The following is a 22,394-nucleotide window of genomic DNA, read 5'->3' on the forward strand; positions in this document are numbered from 1 at the left end:
GTCTTTCATTATTGAGACGCGGTGAAAATTGACCCCCGACATTTCGAAACACCTCGATCAGCGATCATCTCTTCAGCTTCTCCCACCGTTTGTCGCTTCGAATGTTTTTCCTCCTTTTTCCTCTTTTACCGCGAGCTTCAACGATTAATTTCGCAATATAACGACCGACGATTCCCCGAGGAAAATTATTAATTCCCCTGTTGCCGCAGCGGCTTTATTGCTCGGAAAATGCTTGCGGAAATTCGCCAAACTGATCTCAGCATCCTTCAAACTACCTACACAACACTTTAAACTCTCGGCACTGTTCTCCTCACGCTTATTGCATATGCCCTCTCCGCATCGCTCGTTTCCGTATAAATACGTATATGAGGGAATACTATCAAGAATTTTCAACAACCACGCGAAGTGATGCGAACGCTTCAATTTTTAACATTCAATTTTATCGTCCAGCTGCTTAATCCATGTATACGTTTGTCATACTGGCCGTTGAAAAACAAAAAAAAAAAATGCTTATGCTCAAAGTTTGAAAGATCTTAGAAGTGTGTTGACCTTGAAAAAAGAGATTCGTGTAAAATAAAATTTTTTATCACGTACAATATAATAAAATATTAAATCTGGGTTTGAAAATACTTTTTATTCAATCGTTTTCAATTTTTCATTATGGGATATTCAACATGGCGTCCAAACAAATGTAACCTAGAAATCAGGCTGCGAAATTTTTTTTAAAAATCGAAGAAAAAACAAAAATTATCGCCAATCCTCAACTTGTGATTTGTCAACTTGGAGTATAAACATTTTTTTGAATGGTCGTTGGTGGTGCGATGGTGCGTAATTTTCAAGTGAAAATATAATTACACTCCGTGTAATTCCTTGGCACCGGAAGTCGCTTTCAATTTTCGGACCGTATTTATATCGCAGTGACATCACTCTCAACAATATGTACAAAATATATAATGACGAAATTTCGAGCTTCAACGCCAAGTCAAACTTTGTGGAATATTATTCGGGCCGAGTTGGCGGGTGATTCGTTATTTTTATAACCTACGAATTATCGTCAACGATGTTGCATCGCTGGAAACTGAAAAATTTGCGTCATTATAAATTGTAACGTCAATTCAACCGCCAGCATAATTCCCCGGTCTATCATTCTCGCACTGAGAACAATTTCATTCGTTACAGTAACTAGACAAATTCAGTAAAACGGATATCGTTGAAACTGGAACTATATTTTTCGATCTTGGTAAAAAATGAAAATAATTAAGGACTGAGCGGTAACCGGAACTAAAAATTTCACGAACGAAATGTACGATGGGGTTGAAAGGGATGGAAGGGGGTAGGAAGGGAGGGTAGTAAACAAACAAACGAACAAACAAACACACGGCGTTGCAAGCGATTTTTACGGAATTAGATCATGACTCAGTGCCATCCCCCTGAGGCGGACTTTATAAGACCGGGCAGGGAAAAAAGTATAGTAAGAACAATCTACAACCGTACGTGGGAGGAAATTGTTCCTATACATCTTAGCCAGCGAACAACACTTTGCCAGGAATTTCTCCTACCCTTGAAATTGTTGCACGATGTATAAAGCCGAAAGCACAAAGAGCAACCGTTCGAATTAAAAATTCCAACCTTGCGGAGACGAAACTGCGGGAGAAAAAAATATGTCGAGTTAAATTATTATATCACATTCTAACCCTTGGCTGTAATATTTTCGAAACGATTTCGCGCGTCCTCTTTTCTTATCCCTTTCTCTTCCCTCCGACGTCATTTTAAGGAAGAAATGAAATTCATTTTGAATTTTTGTAAGAAATAAAATAACGGAATAATTAATTCGGATTGATCGAATTGTCATCATTATTATTAGGATCTATTTTTCAGTAAGACCGATTACCCGATTCGTTGATCAGAAAGGACAAAAAAAATGTGTATATTTCATCGTTTGTGAAAAAAGAATCGATTCTACATTAACGATTGTTTAAAAATCGTTATCCCGCGCGAAAACGAATATGAGGAGAAAATCTGTAAGGGTGTTTTTGAGTTTGAAGCGAAGCGATAAAATTACGAGAGTCGAGGAGGAAAAAAAAAAAAAAGAAAAAGACACGATAAAAATTTTCCGCAAGGAATCAGACTCGAGGGAAAGAAGCTACGAAGAAATGTTTTCGTCCGAGCTGTGTTTTCTATTTTCCCCTACTTTTTCGCTATTTATTATTCATCGGTGAGTACCCTACGTCTGCGTAACGGGTATGCGGTGTGTTGTTGCGTCACGAGTAAATTTTTACACCCACGCAAACCGAAACGGCCGCCGCGGCGAAATAAAATCACGCCGAATTTGACAGTCGCGCGGGGATAAGAATAACTATTATAATAATAGTAATAATAACAACAACAATAATAATAATTATGATGAGAAAAAGAAGAAGAAGAAGAAGAAGAAGAAGAACTCCGTACCCACTTGCAAGGGCACGCTTGCTATTCATAGACGACGACAGCTTTTACGCCTACAGCTGTTTTACTCCCGCTGATCTCTGTGCTTCGACTATACGTATAGTCACAGTTTTTCGGTGACCAAAGAGACGCGTGACTCAAAAAGCTAAAGCTACTACTCTTGCCAATTGAGATTCTCCTTGTAAGCTCGGTTCGTCACCCCGGATTGCAGGTGCAGCTTTTCGATACGTCGGGTGATGCAGGAATTTCTGGCCGTCATCGTCGTGCGAACGAAATTATTTCAACTATCAGATCGGCGTTCCCGGATTCTCTTCTTTTTCTTCGATCCTCCCGATTGGGTTTTCCCCACTTTTCCGATATATTGGCAAGTAAGAAAAAGAAAAAGAAAAATGGTAAAGAAAGGAAAAGAAACGAGCGACTTCGGACTGGCCGTGAGCCAATCTTAGAAATTCCCGTTCTCACACCTCAGGTTCCGAGTTATTGGGGGAAAAAAAAGACAAAAAAGAACGATATCAAATTTTGAATTTCGAACTACAAATTCAGATTCGTGATTAACGATTTTAAAGCCCTCGGATAAACGTTTTACATGAAAATATAACGATTTTTTGATATTTTTAACCACCGTAACGGATTCAACAGTTCAAATTTTTGAAGACTGACCTTGGATTCGTTGTCGGTGACTCGAAAAACCTCCGCCTACCAATTTCTCCCGAAATCGGAATATTTTAGATTTTTATCCATCGCGTTGGGTCGCTATTTTGAATTCAGATTCGCGATCAGCCGCCCAACAAACCGACGAGTAACAATTTTCATCAGATTCCAAATGTTTTTAGTATGTTTTTTTTTTTTTTTTCAGCTTATCGAACACGCTAAATTAAAAATTTGCAAATCTGACGTTAGATTGGTGATCAGTCGACCCAAAAACCTCGAAACGTCGAGATCTAGTAAAAACTCAACTCTTCAATTTCGAGGTGAAACTGGAAGTTGAAGAGCTGCATTTTTATTTTATTGTATTTTCTTTTTTTTTTCTTTTCTGCGTTCGGCGATTTCTCGCAATTATCAATCCCACCACGAATCGTTGCGTTATTATTGCCAGCGCCGTTTCCTCGGGACGCTTAGAGCGTGATTCTATTTTAACTTTCAGCGCAAACTTGGGGAATTTCGCGCGCGATGATCGCAGTCAGCGATCGGCAACTCGACGCGAAACAACGAACGACGAAATAACTCCGAAGCGAATTTGTATTATTAACATACGATTGTTGTTATCATTATTATAATAATTATTATTATTTTACCCAAACGAAACCTGTATAAGTGCACATATTTATTAATTCTTATCTTTCGTTTAACCGTTCGATCGGTTAGTGCAGAACCTACTCACTAATTAACCCGCAGCATCGAAATGGGTCTTATAGTGTACCTGAAGTGGAGAGGCAAGTTTTTCGTTGCGAAACTGTGTACGCTTTATGTCGGAAATACGTTCGTCGTAAATCGAATACCTCTGCCCGTGTATCGCTGGAAAAAAAAAAAAGAAAATTATTCACGAGCAAAGGAAACTGTAACCCTGAAGAATCGAACTGTTTTTTGCAAGTGTAAAAGTGCCACGCTTAGTTGAGCTGCCGTTGCTGCGGTATTGCGAGAAAATTACGAAAGCCGTGTGCTTTTATCGAATTTAATTGATACCTGGTTCGATTTATATAATAGTGCGTAATTTGTTTTACGGAAGATGAAAAGAATAACGCGCAGCTAATTAGAACTTTGTGTGTAATTTTTTTTTTCTTTCTCATGTTCTATTCCGTTTTCGTGAAGACGGGGGAGAAAAAAAAAAAAAAAAAAACACGTCCTCGACTGTGTCGAGACTTATTCACACTTTGTTTAAAAAAAATCAACACTTCGTCATATTCTAAATCCTATTTCTAACCCTAATCACCTTTCTTTCAATATATATATTATCTTTGTTGCTATTATTGTTATTTTCATTTTTATTTCTCTCGAACGTGCAGTGAGGAATTTCCCTTACCTTGAAACCGCAACCTTCAATTCAAAGTGGATAATTCACGTTGGCTGATAACCAAAAAAAAAAAACGGAATTCAAGGCACGCGCCGTGGAATCTTGCAATTTGTGAAATGGAAACAGCGAGCAAGAGAAGATTACAGTGTTCCTTCAATTTTTTTTTTTTTTTTTTTTTTCCAATATGTCTTCCTTCAAGAATTCAAATCCCGTGATCTCTTCTTCGCGTATCCGTAATAATTCGTTTATATATCTTCTTCAGCGACAGAATAAAATATCAATGACGACTATTGTGTTTTTTTTTTTTTTTTTTTCTCAAGACTTTTACGCGGCCAAAGTCGGTTTCAGGCGCCACATATTGAGCGCTTTGCAGAAAGCCGTATATAATAAATACACGTACCCTCTAACCGGAATGTAACTATCTCGTCGTATATATATATTATATATATTATATATATATACTTCTTATATATTGCGCTTTTACCAACTGACACCAACTCGACTGCTGTCCAATTTATTAAGGGCTTTAAGCCCCCCTCGCGACGCGACGTAGCAGCTTCTGCTGCACGTTTCATTTAAGAAGCTTCTTAGGGACTGGGAGCAATATAGACTTATTTATTTATTTATTTATTTACCAGCATTGTTCCCTTGGACTTTGTTCAAATATTTTCTTATTCTTTCTCACCATTTGTTCCGATTTTTATCACCGTGCGATCAAACATTAAGATTTTTAAAAAGATTTCATGGTCTTGAGGCAATTACGATAAACGAAAAAGATGAGTGAATTTCGTTTTTTTTTATTTAATCAGGCCAGCTATGTCTTGTTCGTAGACTTTTTCTATTCAGACAATTGATGGGTTTTCTCTCTCTCTCTCTCTTTCACTCTTTCGTACTACCCCAAATTGCTACACGTAGGGAGAAATGACAGGATTTATCCGTTTATCCGCGATGCAGATTTGTCCGGACTCGACGAGAATTTAACGAGAGAATGAAAAATAGGAAGAAACAAAAACAGTTTAGACGCGAGACAGGGAAAGATCGGTGAGAATTAATTTTGTCGGCGTTGAGAAGGGAAGAAGGGGAGAAAAATGGATTGCCCCGGGAATTACGACGTTTGTAACAAGTTTAAAATATCCCAATTATCGAACATTCGGAACTTTGACTCGTCGACTTTCGTCCGATTGTAAACGTCGAAGTTTCGTCAAAGTTCGATTTCCTTACCGTCAGTTTCGCCGCTGTAAAAGATTCCAAATTTCTCGTCCCGTACGAAATTTCAACCCCGTCTCCGAGCTCGAGGCCGAGTCTGTTTCTTTTGCTCCGACGTGAATATCCAAAGCGAAAATTAGTCGCCAGCTGGGTAACCGCGCGACTTCCGGTTTCTGTTACAGAGCCGAAGAAAGAAAAGACTGAACAGAGTGGAAATGGCGCGCTATCGCCGAGCGGGGAACACCCGAATTCGGGTAGCGTCGTTCCCGTTTCGACGGCACCATGCAGCGCCAACGATCAGCAGAAGCCGAACCGACCCAGCACCCTTGGAGCACCCGGAAAGCTCACGAGGAGGCTTTTCTGCTACCACAGCGAGCACTGTATGTCCCGACAGTCCCCTCCGAGACAAAACCGGCACGCCGGTTCAGGCAGTGAGTCGAAGAGGAGAGGAGAGGAGAGGAGAGGAGAGATCGTCTCTCACTCTCTCTCTCTCTCTTACCTCTGTCTCAGTTACCGCCTGCCAATTTTTACACGAAACTTGTGCCTTTTTTTTCGTTTTTTACTTTACCACACGTTTTCTTCGTTTGCCGATGCACGTTTCAGGGCTGTGAAATATTCTTTGGTTTTTTTGCAAAACTACGTTATCGTTAAGGATGTTATTCATTTTTGTCTTTCTTCTCTATCCCTCTTTTTCATTTATACTCTCGGTGTATATTGCAAGCTTGTAATACATGTTTATTGCATTCTTCGATGTGTGATAATTAGGTACAAAGTCAGGCGTCGCGATCGTCTTTCAAAGAGCATAATCTCGATTCAAAAATGCTGCGGTTTTAACAGCAATTTTTTATTTTTTTTTTTACCATCAATGTTGGAATTATTCGCTTGCCCGATAGAACGGAGATAATGATATTTTGTCGTTCAAATTTCAGTCCAAAATGCAGGGTAAATATTTTACTCGTCCGTTATCGCGAGGTTCGGTAATTTTTTAATCGCACGTTTTGTATAAGCTTCTCTTCCATTCATCGTACTTTCGTAGATACGTACGTACACGTATCTCCGTTTTTCGCCACGCACGATAAAATAAAACTCATCCCGTACGTATAAAAAGATTGAGATTCTACGACCGAGCGATAAATTTAATCGCGTTTTTATCGCGTCGCGTTCCTTCGAGAGTGAAAATCCTAGCTTTTTACTATACCTCTAACATGAAATAGTTAGTCAGTCACCGAAGTGTCGTCGTTCTTTCTCTCTTTGCTTGTTCTACGTACCTCGTATACTATATCCGTTCACTTTCTTAACGGCTTTAGTTTTCATCGCGTAAGATTTTCATCCCACCGGCGGTGTAATATTCTCGGCAAATTACTTCCCCGTAGGGAATAAACCATTTATAACGTATTCGTAAACAAGCTTATACGATTTTACTCGACCAAATTTCCCGGTTTCGGTCACTTTTCATCCCTCCGAAGCTCCGACCCTTTCCGACCTCGAATGTTTACGCGGAATGTGAAAGAAGAAAAGATTAGATGTTTAATTAAAAAACGTCGAGGTACGAACTATTCGCCAAGTATGCAAAAGTAGAGAACTCGAAGCCCAGCTCAGCGCTGGGTCCGAAATTACCCCCAAATACCGGCACCGGCCACCGGAAGACCGCCTTTGACTAATTTTCACTCTGTAATCAACCTTATCGTCCGGCCGAAACTCCGACGTCGGATATTTCGCGGATAACGAGATGTTTTCACAACGAAATCGGACCCGAATCAGCAATTTGCTTACATTTTGAACCGCGAATACGGGATTCTTCCTTCCACGAAATTATTAATACCGTACGGCCAACCATGCCGTGAGTAGGTAGTAAACGTGACTGTATAAAGTTTGTGCAAAATTCATTCGGTCGGAATATATAATATCTCGAGGTAGACGTTAGGCTGGATTATAATATACATGCGCGTGTAATTTAGTCTGTATCAAAAAAAGATCGAGTTAATTATTTTTTTTATCCCTAGTATTTATTCAAAATACAAATCCGAAATATCGCTGCGAATGATGAAAAAAGAACGCTGTCGAATTTTGAGATCTCAATGTCGATATTAACAGGGTGCATCATAGCGATTTTCTGTTTCCGATTTAAATAACAATTTTTTAACTTTGGAATCTTTTAACTCGTCAACGCATCAGTTTACCGATAAGACCCAGAACGTACTTTTGCAGGGAATTGAACGCTCTACAAAAAAGTCCTTTTGTCATTTTATGATAAATCTACTCTTTCAAAAGTTATTCACGATCCTCTGTTGACCTTTGACCTTAAGTAAGTTTTGGAACAGTGGATTTATCATAAAATGACAAGAGGCCTTTTTTGCAGAGCGTTCATTTCCCTGCAAAAGTACCTTCTGGTCTTATCGGTGTACCAACGCGTTGACGACTTGTGAATAAAAAAAAAAAAAAAAATACAAAATTTGCCATGTTATTCAAACGAAAGACGCACCTCCAAATATTAACATCAAGCGCTCAAATTTGGAGAGCATCTTTTTTTTTCCTTGTATCGGACAATATTTTTCACTTAAATTTTGATTAGAAAAATTATCAATTTTTTTTTTTTATTTCATACAATCTCAATGTATACAATGGTACATCTGTACAAGCCGAGGCGTTGAGCGCTTGCCGAATTTGTAATAATAGCCCGCTCCCCGTGTGATTTGTTCGTCAGCTTTGACGACACTCCGGGAATTTTCGCGGATCTTTATGCGTCGCCTTGTCCCAGTAGAGCAGCCGGTAGGTAATACTCGCCAACTAATTTCTTGCGCTCTCTTTGGCTCGATCGAGATCGGAGAGTAGCTCAATTTTCATACCTGCTGCAGCTTATTTAACACAATACCGTGCGATTACTTTTTCCTTTTCCGGCAATCAACGAAAGAGAAAATTCCATCGAACATTGTTGTTGATCATTTTTTATTTCTTCGTCGACGAGCTCGTTTCTAAACACTCTTTATATACATATATATATATATATATGCAATAAGCTTCTAGTCTGCATGCACTGCACTAGCTACGTATGACGTTATGAGTGTGCGGTAGCTGATTGAAGTACGATATATGTGTTGATTATATTCAGTGTATCGATCAAGCAATGTGTCTTTGAGGGAGGGAGGGGCGCAGTTTGGACGGTTTAAAATCATACCGCTTTTTTTTTCTTTTTTTTTTTTCTAAAAATTAAAACACTTGGAGCAATTTCAGTTGGATGGCTATATTATTTGTTATTCCGAGAATGTTTGAAAATTTTTTCATTGAAATTAATAACAAAATTGCGGCATGGCGCATTCAAGTAGCGAACGACAAAGTTTTCAATCCGGTGGCGCAGAATCCTAGGTCAATTTTAATCCGATGGAGTTGAAAAATTTCGAAAAAATTTTTTAAAACCCGATCGTTAATTCGAGCTCTCGTGGCTAGATTTTTTTCAACTTCAATCCGAAAATTTTCATCGTCAATATTTTTTCAACAATCTTTCAATGTCAATAAAATACCGAAACGTTTTTGAAACTACAAATAATAAATCCCCGAAATTGAAATTGCTCATTTTTCTTTGAAAAAAAAAAATAAATAAAATTTAAAAAAAACTCCTAAAAATAGGTATGATTTTGGACCGTCCAAGCTGTACCCCCCCCCCCCCCCCCCCCTGAGAAATTTCCGAAAACGAGTCCAAGTTTACACGCATGTGCTCGAGTTATACAAGTGAATACCAGTTTGTGACGATTATCTGACGGATGACTTGTTCTGTTTCAGTGCCAGATGTCGGTCATCAAGGTACGACGCCGCCGCCCCAACAGCAACAGCAACAGCAACAGCAACATCAACAACATCAACAGCAATATCTGCCACTTCCGCCGCAGAACACTCTCATGCTCTCCGAACTTCCGGAACCCCCGATTCCCCTGAGCGAAATCGGTCCCATACCACCACCCCCTATGTTCAGCTCCCCGAGTCCGACATTGCTTTCGAGACAGCAACAGCAGCAGCAGCAGCAACAACAGCAGCAGCAGCAACAACAGCAGCAGCAGCAGCAACAGCAGCAACAACAGCATCAACATCAACATCAGCAAAGCACCGGAAGCGGCGTGCACAACGCGGTTCCCTTAGATCTGTCAGACTACGACTATGAAGGTAGGGAGAAGGTTGTTCGTCCTTCGTAGGATTTGTTTGCGTGCGTGTGGGTGTGCATTTTGTTGAACTCTAATCGATAAAACGGATCAGCCTGCGTCGAGACGATGAAAACAAAAAAAAAAAAAAAAACTGTTTGTACTTCGTCATCGTTGAAGATGTAAATTTGGTCGGAGGGGGGGGGGGGGGGGGAGCCTTTTCCGGTGGACAACCATTGAGTGATACGGAAAAATCGGTGATCCTTAGGTCAGCGATCCAAGTTCGAAGTCGTGCGCTTTTTGTCTCAGGCGAAGTATATAAAAAAAAACCAAAAAAAAAAAAGAAAGAAAAACGAGCTCGTTGCGTAATCAATTGTGAAAATTTCTCATCTCGCGAGACGGAGAGAGAAAGAGAGAAAGAGAGAGAGAGAGATAGAGAGAAAGATGTAGAGATAGAACGAATTACGGATAGGAGACTAGAGGGTCGACCCTTAACGCGTATCGATGATCTTTTTTTAAAACTATAATATGGATTTCCGCCGCGCGGCGTTAGCAGCGTGTTAACAAACAACAGGTTTCACTCGACGGACGACCGTCGTTTCGTCTTTTCTTCGTTTTACAGATCAGGAAGAAATCGACGTCGAGGAGGACGACGAGTACGATCCGAGGTACATACTCAGGTTCTCGCAGCCAGATCCGGCCATCGATACGTCGAAGGTCGAGCAAATACCGGCCAAGGAACCAAAGTTTCACGCTATGCCGCTGAAGAGCGCCCTTAAGAAAAAGGGACCGGGAAGCGGACCCGGAACTCCGCAGAATACGCCGACCCAGGAAAACAGGCCCCTCACTCTACGTCAGGAGGTCTCTTTCAAGTAAGTTCCATGCCGAGTATGAAGCTGAGGGTGACGGATAGAAAGAGACGGATTCTAAACGTATTTTCCGGTGGTGAAATTATCGAACGAAAGTCAGCTGACTCGTTTGCAGAGTATATAGGCGAGTGTACGAGTTGAAGAAAATTTTTAAATTGACTCTTCCATTACTGAAACCAATTGCTAGAGGATTGTGATGTGTGTTTTTATTTTTTTCTAATTTTTTTATTTCTTGTAATTTTAAAAGTAAGGATCGAACGGATAAAACCAAAAAAGATGAATAACTGGCACGCTTGTTTTACCTCTTCTTTGTTGTTGCAGTTCTGTTAATTTTGCTCGCGCGGCTTCGTTTAGAGAGATTTTTTCTTCTGTTGGGTATTTTCGTTGTTTTTAAAAATTGCAGAACGCTCGAGTCGCGTAGAGAGACTCTTGGCTTTACATCATTACTCGACATTGCATTTATTACCTTAATTACTTTTTATCCAATTAACCGTACATTTATACATACGCCAATTGTTGTTGGGATTGGAAATGAAAATCGCGCTGATATTACACTCGCCAACTATAGTTATCTTAGGATTATCGCCTTAGGCACGAATCGTGGCGCACACGTATAAATAAACATATATATATATATGTGTGTATATATTATACTTACGGTCAGAATTTCACTATAATCAGTAAAAGAAGAATGTTTTTCTTGTGCTTAACAGAAGGCAACCGTTGAGGCCTAGGATAAGAATATGGTAATTGGGAATTGGAATAACTTTAATAATACGCATGTCACGCAAGAAAATAAAACTCAACTAACAATCGTATTCTAAACGATGATAAAAAAAAAAAAAAGAAGAAGAAGCTTTTAATCTGCGTCGTTGATGACGATGAAAGTGAGGAAAAATTTTCTAATCCATAAAGACTCGATAAATAATATCCCATTATTTTTCTTGACCACGTGTACATTATTGTATAGAAAACGCATGGAATGAGCTATAGTTACATTTTCAGATTGTCCCGCGTATTTAAGCATGAGAAAATCGCAGGGAAATTCATTGTTACATTTTATTATTTCTACAACGATCCTCTGTCACGATTTTTCACATCTACCCACAATTATCGTACAAGCCTCTCGATTTTTGCACCGTCATTATTTTTTTCCCCCGTCATACCTGACACCTAATTTCGACCACGAATTAAAAAAAAAAAAAAAATCTCTCGATCCTTGGATTATCGATGGGAGCACTGATACGTGTGTATCTGGGTGAACGTTGAAAAACGAATGAATTTAATTTCAACGTATCAGTGCTCGCCGAAAAGAATGTGGCTTCCTTAAATGAATTTTATACAAGTATGTATATATACATAGGTATATAACAAATGTACGTGTTTGTTTCCCTTTCCATCTTATTTGTCGCGTCGTACGAGAAGTGGATATATGTATATAAGTACGAAAATATTAAAGCAAAAAATAATGTTGAAATCAATTACGAAGTGAAAAAAAAGAAAAATGTCGAGAAATTGTACAATTTTCCGTTTCTGATTTCGATTTTGATCAGTTGATAAGTAAATGCTTGTTTTTTTTTCTTTTTTTTTTTTTGGAAAATTGGTGTGAATCGATGACGATTTTTGTCACTCGAGACTCGAAGGAACGTTGTTTCGAGTTATAGAAACGTCGATGAAAATCTGCGCCCCCCCCGAAAACGTCGCCGACTAATCAACGAAACTTTGTCTTTGATTCGCTTTAGCAGTCGACCCGTTCGATTCGGTCTGGCTCTGCCTTGCACTTTGGAGAACAAGGAGAACGCGAGGCCGTACGTGATCCGGGAAGATACCGAAGGCGACACCGGGGACGGACAGGTTCTCTACCGAGACGAGGAGGACGAGGAGAGTGAGTGTAATGGAAATTTAATGATCATCGATAAAAGTCCTTTTCCCTTGGGTTTCTTACCATCGTCGACGATTATCTCTCAACACGCTCGTTCATCACCTATATATGTTTATATTTATGTTTACTTATGTTTGTTTATTCGAAAATATCGCCGTACCGGAAATCTATAATTACACGTCTTCTCCCCCCCACTCCCATTTCCTCTCTCAATTTCCGTTTCTGTAACTGCGGGTAAAAGAATATTCGCAGCAACGCGTCACGTTACACAATACATATAATGCTACGGATCAACCTTCATCGATAACTAATTTTATCCGCCACCGCCAATTTGTATATACATATGCATATACATATACACACATATATGTGTGTGTGCGTGTGCGTGCATGTGTCATATTCTAATGTATAATAAAAGCGCTGCTTGCACGTGTTGCGGATGTGGCTCATCGCCTGTCTATTATTTATCCTTGTGCAGTGTCTTCCTGACTCTTGGCATGCCTCGGTCAGCGATTTTCAATTTAGTTTCGTCGCGAGTTTGTTCAACGTACGTTGAAGAAAATAAATCACACACACACACTCACACAGAGAGAGAGAAATACACGCGTACGTATATCGATGAATAGATAAATGAAAAAGTGATTTTTCCGTACGTAGACTCGATAAATGCGTTCCACTCTCTCTCTCTCTCTCTCTCTCTGTCTCTCTTTTTCTCTCTCTCTCTCTCTCTGTATCTTTGTGTTTTGCTCTCTCCTTCTCTCCGTATCATCGCGCTTTGCAACAAGTGAAATGACATCGGCAGATTTCACTGGGTACAATTGTTTATTAAGCAATAGGAATCGATGAAGCTTAATTTCTAAACAGCGAAACTAAAAGGGGAGGGGGATATGTTGTCAATTTTGACCGCGTCTACAATCTCGATCACTCAGGCGCCGAATAGAAATGAAGAAATTGTCTCTTTCCGGAGGAGCAGAAGTTGCTCGGTTCCAATAGTTGGTACGGATGAATCAGTGTAGTTGGATCCGTTAGTCGTATATAGATTGACGATTTGTTTGACCATTTTTAATTTGCATGAAAATTTGTTTGTATTATTGAACATCGTATTTCCTTATCCTTTTTAAGCAACCTGATCAACGAGTTTCTTTTTTTTTTTTTTTTTTGTTATCCATGCATAAAATCGTGGTATTATTTGTTTTTTCAGATCGTCTTGCGGCAAAAATTGCAAGGAAGGAATCGTTGTCTCTGAAATTGGCACTTAGGCCAGACAGGCAGGAGCTCATCAATAGAAATATCCTTCAGATACAATCGGACAATGAGCGGCAAGAATCTAAGGAGGCAATCGGAGCCAGGCTGATAAGGTAGATACGAGTAAAAAGTTTCTTGATTTATCATTCATTATACATGAATTGGTCGTTGAACGAGTAGAAATTTTTTCACACCACAGCAAAGTTCGGTGAATATAAATTTTTCATAACTTTGACACTGTTCTGGAACTCCTAAAAATTACTTTCATCCTTATGCGTTAGACGGAGAATTATTGTTAGTGCACGATATCACTCGTATACAACCCCGAAAAAATGACCGCGTTGTGTTCAACGTCGGTTGAGTCAACAATTGTTCACCTGATTTGCTGACCGTATCACGTTCGTTTCGTTTACAGGCGGCTGAGCATGCGGCCAACGCAAGAAGAGCTGGAGGAACGAAATATTTTGAAAAGTAAGCATTGCAATTCATATTAGATCAAGATTGTATGACAAATTTTAAGTTTTCATCGAACGATCATCTCTGTTTTTAATTTCGCGATGGTTGAGAAATTGGAAATCGAAGATTGAATGACATCTGATAATTGTTATACTTTTCGACTTTGTTACGGTGTATCGATATCTTGCGGTATTCTAATTACATTGAGCGAAAGATATAGAGGACCACTTGAAAAACGTAAACAATCCGTAATCAACACTTGTAGACTTGACAGTCTTCCGGTATGTCTTGTGAAAAGTGGACACGTTTTTTCTTTTTTCTACGATTTGGTGTGGAAACGAAATCTTTAACGGGGAATGATGGAATTTTTATTATAGAACAAAGTCCAGCCGAGGAGAAAAAGCAGAAGGAAGAAAAGAAGCGTTACCTCTTACGGAAACTCAGCTTCAGGCCGACCGTAGAAGAATTGAAAGAAAAAAAGGTGCGCGTAATAACAACGACTGAAATTAAAACCTTGATTTTCACATACATCCGTGCACTCGCATCTAATCTCCTCTTGTGTCAACGCTTTTTTGCAGATCATCAGGTTTAACGATTACATCGAGGTGACGCAGGCGCACGACTACGACAGAAGGGCCGACAAGCCTTGGACGAGATTAACGCCAAAGGATAAAGCAGCCATTCGTAAGGAGCTGAACGAATTCAAAAGCTCCGAAATGGCGGTACACGAGGACAGTAGACACCTGACTAGGTGAGCCGACCACGTTCGACGCGGTTCTCGATTTATATGGCGTAAAAGGTTTCCCCGTTGTCTCCGATATTTATGGGATTTTCTTTTTATCTGTTTCCAGGTTCCATAGGCCATGACAATTGCAATGTGTTAAGGTGCTAGAGTGTGATGCGGGTTCAGGTGCGGTTCAAGTGCGTCGGATTCGCTCTGAGCTTCGGTTAAATCCGTGCAATAATGTCACATCTATGAATTATACAGAGTGCGCGACGACGCCTTTACTGGCGGTTATCAAATCGCCATTTTCACCGTACGCAAGGTTATTTCTATCACCGGCGTCGGCGATTATTGTGATAGGGTGATCTGTCCGATATTTAGCGACGGGTCACTCGCTGATCTTAAGGCTCTAGTTCGCACGCGAGTTTCGAAAATTCTACATATTGTTTGTCTCGATATTCGCGAAACTTTACCGGCGTTGAAACAACATTTCTTACCATCGGGAAAAGTACGAGGAGTATCGATGCTGTTGCAGATTTGTCAAACGAATTTATAGCTCGGTTTTCCTCGTTTGTTACCGATATACTTCGCCAACTTTACCGCTGGATTGTAATCCGTCTCGAGTGCGAACTGATTCCTTATGCACGTAAACACCATTTGCTAGCAAGCTGGCTCTGCGCTAATATCTGGCACGCGTGAAAAGTTCGTTTCTTTTCTTTTTCTTTAAAATCAACACGTTCTTCTTTGCGATTTGAACTAGTTTCTTGTGCGGTTATAAGTTTGTCTTTCGATAAATTAATTATACGGTGACGATGATTAATTGTTATTGCCAGATGATGTTATTTGGCAGAGCTATCTTGGATTGCGAACGCTTACGATTTATTATTATTACAAATATAAGTACTATATATATATGTATGTATGTATGTATGTATGTATGTATGTATGTATGTACGTATGTACGTATATACGTAAATACATACAAATACAGACGTTCTGTGCAATATTATAGTTTGCACGTCATAGAGCGTTTTAATATGTATACATAATAGTAGTTGATATTGTATTGACTTCAATCACTTATCAGAATAGGAAAAAAAAACAGATTAAAAATTCAACAAGAAATATAAATAAAAAATAAAACCATAAATATTAACTTGATAATTGATTTTGGTAAATTATCAATAAAACGAAATTGATAAAAGTCCGTGAATTTATTGAATCGCTGAAAACGAAATAAAATGTTACTCGTTAGTTGTTGGCTGAATAAAATACATATTGTTAGAATTGTTGAAAAAGAAGGGGAGAAAAAAATTACCGGTAACAATACGTGTCCTACGGCTTCATTTTCGTATTAACATCTTTTGCACAAATTCTTGGACGTAATTTTCGATAAACATAAATAAATGAACAAATAAATCATTTAATAACACGTCATCTAATCTGATCATTGTCCAGGTTCTGACTAAGCGAAAAGATTGGAAACTCAATTGTACTCTCTAACATTTAACAATAGTCAATTTTTTGTCAAACCTTTGTCCGTGTCGTGTAAATAACGTCATAATTTCAACCGAAAGAAGGTGTATAATATTGTTATAATTTTCAAAAGCTCAAATCTGTCTTTGTTTTAATATTTTCAACTTGATTAAGTGTGTTTGTTTTTTCTTTTTATCATTATTATTTCTTCAACGATGAGCATGCTTTTATCAAGAAGGGTGAACTTTGAGAAGTATATTTTTATTAAGTATAAGTCGATGCGTCTAATTTTTTTTTTTTTTTTTTCGTCGCTATCGATGTCGAAATCGTGAAAATTTTTAACCATTATGTCCGATTTTCTAACCCTTTCTCGCATCAGAATAATAGTAGTAGTAGTAGTAGTAGTAGTAGTGGTAGTAGTAGTAGTACTAGTACTAGTAGTGGCAGTAGTAGTAGTAGTAGTTATAACAATAATAATTATAATAATAACAAAAACAACAACAATAATAATAAACGTAATAGTAATATTAATAATAATTGAATAGTTGTACAATACAATATTTAAATTTGTATCCATCGTAGACGCAATAAAATATTTAAAACAAAGGAAGTTCGTGTAAAACAAAGTGAAATTAAGAAGAGAAGAGGAGGAAAAAAAAATTAAAAACAGACGCGTAATAAATTTTCTGTATATATCGTCTAGGAGATAAGCTCCGTTATATAATTATATAAATAATTACGTAGTAACTGCGCTATATAATTGAAAGAAAGAATAATAATAATAATAATCATAATAACAACAACAGTAATGAAAATAATAATTTTCGTTCTTGTTATCATCATCATCATTATTATTATTATAGTAATGAAAATTACAAATATAATCTTAATATTGCATTAAAAAAAAGTATGTGCATTTTCCAGCACAGAAAGTTGGTATTTTGTGTACAAAAGTTGTTGAACATTTGTGGCTGTAATAATTGGTTGAGTAGGGAAATGTATCTTTTTTTTTCGTGGAAAAGATAATGCTACTGATGCTGCATTTATCGTGCAAGCATTTCAGGGAAGCATTTACACAGCAGGTTCAACTATACTAGACGATATAAAGCAATTTCTCTTTATCGTCGAAAACAGCATCTGTACGGACGCCGAGCAGTGCGCTGCTTCCTTAGTCCGCGATTTACTTGAAAAGAACTAGATAATAGCAGAGTATTGTTTTGTACCGCCTAGAGAAACGGTGAGAATTCGTAGAAGAGTAATATTATGCGTTATAAATTAAACGGGAAGAAAGGAGAGGAAATTAAAAGATCATAGTATTATGTCCGTGTAAAGAACAAATTTAACTCGTATGAAATAATAACGATACTAATATAAAAACTAATGGCAAATTGAAGGAAAAAAGGTAAAAAGAAAAAAAAAAACGGTGATGAGGAAACGAAGTGGAAAATTAATAAAGAAAGAAACTCGATCATTCACAGTACAGTAAACGATACTTTTAAGTAAATGAATGTAATGCAAATATTGAAATATGATGTAGCTTAATAAATAAAGCCGTGTTAGGCTCAGAGATTTTTACCAAATGACTCCGCAACGCGGGGAGCAGTAAATAAGAAGTAAATTTCACTCTTTTGTAGGAGTTGAGAGAAATAATACAAAAATGAATAAAAAGTAAAAACTATACGAGTGAAAGATAAACATTACGAGAAAGGTGCGTAATACTTGTTTCGTAAAATTATTCTGTTGATATAGAAAATTTTGACGTAATAAGGAATCATCTTGTTACAACGAATAAATAGTTGACCAATTGAGTTATTGTTAAATAACAATTCGTTTCACAGTATGTGAACATGTGTTTACATGTGTTATGCATACCTGGATTCATTAGTTGTTTTTTTCTGTCTCGTATTTTCTCTTCTTCTAGTATGCTCTACGCATGAATTTATTCGCCATACGTTCGTAAATAATTAAAAAAATATCATTCATCAAATCATGCGAATTCGGCGAAGCAAAAATAAACATCTTATTTTTTAAGTAAGAAAACTCGGTAAAAATATGCCAAAAGTAGGTAGATACTGCTATACTGGTACGACTAAATCAATATTACTGTTTATCGATTTATGATCGATTGACACTTGCGACGTCAACGAGTGAATAATAATTGTACATTTTAACGCGAAAGTCGATCTTCAATTTCGAATTCAGCTCTTGCTGTTGTTCCAAACGCAGGGCTAATCGTGGTGTAATGTTTATTTTGTTAGCGCATTGTCCTATAAGCATAATAAAATTCGCTTAAAACATATTATGTATTTAAAACTACAAATTGTTATTTGATCAGCAACCGATTGTCAATATTTTGTACACGCTGTTGAACAAGAAGACGTAAAAGAAGAAGACGATGAAAACAAAAAAGAATTGTATCATATAGAAAAAAAAGAAAAAAAAACTGTAGACTTAAGAATAATAATGTATATAATTATTACTGTAAACTCTAATTAATAATCCAAAAAAACGAAAAACGAAAAAAACAAACATAATGAAATAAAACCTTACTCATTGAAAGAACAAGATAAAAAAATTTCAAAATCTATTGAGTATATGATTTTGAAGAGAAAAAAACGCTGTGTTATTTTCGATTTAAAAATAATTCTCTTTGTTATTAGTTTATATACTATTATGATTACTGCAATTTATTATTATATATTATTAATGAAATGAAATACTGTAACAAAGTACTGTTAACTATTCTTAAAATATTAAAACTTTTGTAAACTGATACAATTACTATCATAATTACTACCGTAATTATTTGTTTAATTTTTCATTCCGATGTTTGCCCTGGCTTACCATAATTATTTACTAAAATTTCACGATATTAATATTTACAAATTTCTGTTGGTATGTGCTTCGACAGAGATATTCCATGCATACTACGACATCGGGAATCGTATTACGGAAGACAATCGCATTTTTAAATGCAGGTATACTTTGCTCACCAGTATTTATTTATTTTTATAACTTTCGGACTCTTCTATATTCCGGTTTTCCGCTTTTCCAGAAAGCATCGACTTTCGTTACATCCAGGAAGTAAGAAGACGCCGATCACATCGCGAGATACCATGAAGGCAATGGAAGATTCAAAATTCCCTCTTGACTTTCGGCATACTTCGCTATCCATCCGCAGCGCGGCGACACCGTTCGAGTATAAAAGTAGCGGTCTCGATTGTCGTTTGTTGCTAACTGTTATTTCCAGTTAACATCGTCCGCAGGTAAGAAAGAACGGCGTTTGCTGTTCGAATAGAATATAAATGCTGATACGTAGTTTACTGACTGATGATTAAACCTCGTCATGCTCAAGTACGACGCTAAAACTCTCATTAAACCATGTTTGTACGTTTCCGCAGGTACTCGGAGTTCGAATAAAGGATGTGCATCGAAGTACGAGCGTTTGATCCACGCCATCTTGTTTAATCCATGAACTCGATCAAAGTCAGGTACGGACCATGTATTAATTGCCAAATTTTTCTTCTACCAATCTCGAGTGTTCCATTTCTGGAATGTGGAGATTAGTGGAAGAGAGTTGACGTCAAAGAAACACACAAATTGTGTCTCGAATTTGTTTTGAAATTCGTGAATTTTCAGGCGCAGTATCGCGATGGGCATTTATCAGAATCCATTCGACGAGAATTCGGAGAAAACGGATGCGTGAAACATCGTCGGACGAAACCTGGAGAGGTAAGAAATAAGAATCATTTCGATTTTTGTGTTACACGGACGATTAAAAAGCGGATTTTCTCATCGCAGATTTCGCCGCAATCTTTATCGAAGTCTCGATACAAAATGGCGGCCATAACAAACTTTTCGGAATGTTATTACTCTTAGTTTATCGATTGTTTCTAACTATCGATGGTGATTGTCGAACTATCTGTCGTTTTCATTTCACATGTTGTTCAATTTTCCGATAACTATTCCGAATCAATTCGGAATTAACGATAAGTTCATTTTGCCCTGGAAAATAGAACCCTTTTGAATCTGCGGTGCTAGAATTGCTAGATTTCAGTTATTGCGTCTATCATTTCTTACCGTCCGTTCAGTGGCAAAATACGTTACGCACAGTGTTTGATTACCCATATTGTTTTTTTTTTCTTCTTACTAAAGACCACCCTTAATGCACGCGAATACCAAAAGCTAGCGTATAAAATGATATATAATTACATAATTGCGTATAAAAAGAAGCAAAGTTTAGCAAAGCTTGACAAGTGTAGCAGCCTGCAAGTGTGACTGAAAAATGAATGAATCGTGGGGATGAAAAAGCGGGGCTGTGCGAACGCAACGTTAACATATGCTTCTCATCAAGCGATGCAGGCTACAGGTGTCGTAATTGCCGTGTAGAAGAGGCCAAGGGGGAAATTACCGGGAGACGACGACGTGTCGACTTTCCGCGAGGAGTCGCGTTCTCCACTGGCATCAGCAACACGTATACCTCATGAATGGTTAACCCCTGGGCTTGTCAGGAGGTTCAACGTCGTGCAGAAAACTGTCACATCGACCTGCCGACGGTCGAGCTAAAGGAGTCCTCAACAATCCGAACAATCCTCAACGAAACAAAAAGCGAGTACCGACGATGGGAATTTCGGGGGTTGAGGACGAGATAAAGAGCGGACTCGCGAAATTTAACTGCGAAAAATTGCAAGATTCGGAACGCTTGTGAAACCAGCCAGAGAACTTGTTCCTCTTCAAAGCCGTGCGCACGCATTTTACCCTCGCAAGATTCCTTCCCCGGTTACACTGCACCTTTCTCTGTACATCATTTATGCATAATGTCGTCAGCGAAACGAACGATGCCACGTGTAATGGCTGGTTAATTCCGGAAGTAGAACGAGAGCCTTCCCGACGAAGATAATTTCATGGTTTAGCCTTACGCGTCGATTCTGTAATATTTTAAACGGTATCATTGAGAACTAATTCGCACGGAACAGTTTGTACAGTGATCGATTACAGAGGGCAATTTTACTGTACTTCGTTCTTGATCGATGATCTCTTTATACCTTGTCCAGGACGAATGAAAGCTTCGCAATTATCTCCGCAGTCGAGGTTTAATTATATCGACGGCTCGTATAGCTGTTCATTAATTTAATACCGTAGGCGCGCTTAGGCGGCTGTTAATATTAATACGGTTGTTTCGGGCTGGAAGCGCGATGCCTCGAAGCTCTGTTTGCGGACCTTGATACAGACGGGCGATGTGGCTCAACTAATTTCCCGCTGCAGTAGGTCATATTGTTAGCTATACCAACGCGCGGTCGTTCCTCGGTTTCTAGCGGCGTAGTCGTTGATTTTCGAGAAAACGGCGGAAGAATTTTACTGGTTTCTCCATATGAGTCGTAAATCGGTAATAGATAGCGTTATAGCGGAAGGAGTGCGGTAAGTTGCAGCAAAGATGCTGCCGGTATACTTTTGGCTTCTTCTTCCGCTTTCGCGCTGACTTTGCTGCTCCACCGGATCTTTATGCCTCTGCTGTTTTGCCCCCTTCTTCTATACCGTTGCGCTATTTTACCGAGACAACGGCGGACCCGATTGTTCAGATATTTTTCCCGCACAAATTCCGCGCTGTTTTCTGATACTCGTATCGACTACTCGGCGACTTCGGTCTTTTGCGCAACTGCAGCTTATCGAGAATCGGGGAATTAAGGGGTTATACCTATTATAGTCAAGAGGCCGAAAAAAGCAATGTTTCAAAGATTTTTCACGAAGAGACATTTCAATTTATTAATATAAATATATATATATGCATATTGGGGTAACATTGAAGTTCATTCTGGTATTCTTTATTTATGAAAATAATGATTTTTAAAGCTACTATAGCAGATTTCCGAGAACACCTTTAAAAAAAAAGCCCCTTGCGACGAGCAAGATTTATCTGGACAGGATCATCTGAAATAAACAAACGAAAAAG

General features: G+C 38.3%; 1 protein-coding gene across 8 annotated transcripts in view; it reads left to right on the forward strand.

Annotated features, from left to right (window-relative positions):
- The window catches only part of LOC107217655 (phosphatase and actin regulator 1), a 153,848-nt gene extending 135,941 nt beyond the window's left edge, over positions 1-17,907 (forward strand). For 2 of the 8 annotated variants that reach the window (XM_046742139.1, XM_046742144.1), the window contains 10 exons: positions 5,845-6,093; positions 9,440-9,817; positions 10,415-10,664; positions 11,375-11,407; positions 12,404-12,552; positions 13,745-13,901; positions 14,204-14,259; positions 14,622-14,725; positions 14,823-14,995; positions 15,096-17,907. In XM_046742139.1, the coding sequence (XP_046598095.1) occupies positions 5,845-6,093; positions 9,440-9,817; positions 10,415-10,664; positions 11,375-11,407; positions 12,404-12,552; positions 13,745-13,901; positions 14,204-14,259; positions 14,622-14,725; positions 14,823-14,995; positions 15,096-15,111 (1,565 nt within the window). In that variant the 3' untranslated portion in view covers positions 15,112-17,907. The remainder of the gene's footprint in view (positions 1-5,844; positions 6,094-9,439; positions 9,818-10,414; positions 10,665-11,374; positions 11,408-12,403; positions 12,553-13,744; positions 13,902-14,203; positions 14,260-14,621; positions 14,726-14,822; positions 14,996-15,095) is intronic. The other 6 variants (XM_046742140.1, XM_046742143.1, XM_046742141.1 and 3 more) reach the window with 6 other exon arrangements.
- Positions 17,908-22,394: the final 4,487 nt, after the last annotated feature.

The sequence above is a fragment of the Neodiprion lecontei genome, chromosome 5 (genome assembly GCF_021901455.1).
Source record: "Neodiprion lecontei isolate iyNeoLeco1 chromosome 5, iyNeoLeco1.1, whole genome shotgun sequence".
Lineage (NCBI taxonomy): Eukaryota > Metazoa > Arthropoda > Insecta > Hymenoptera > Diprionidae > Neodiprion > Neodiprion lecontei.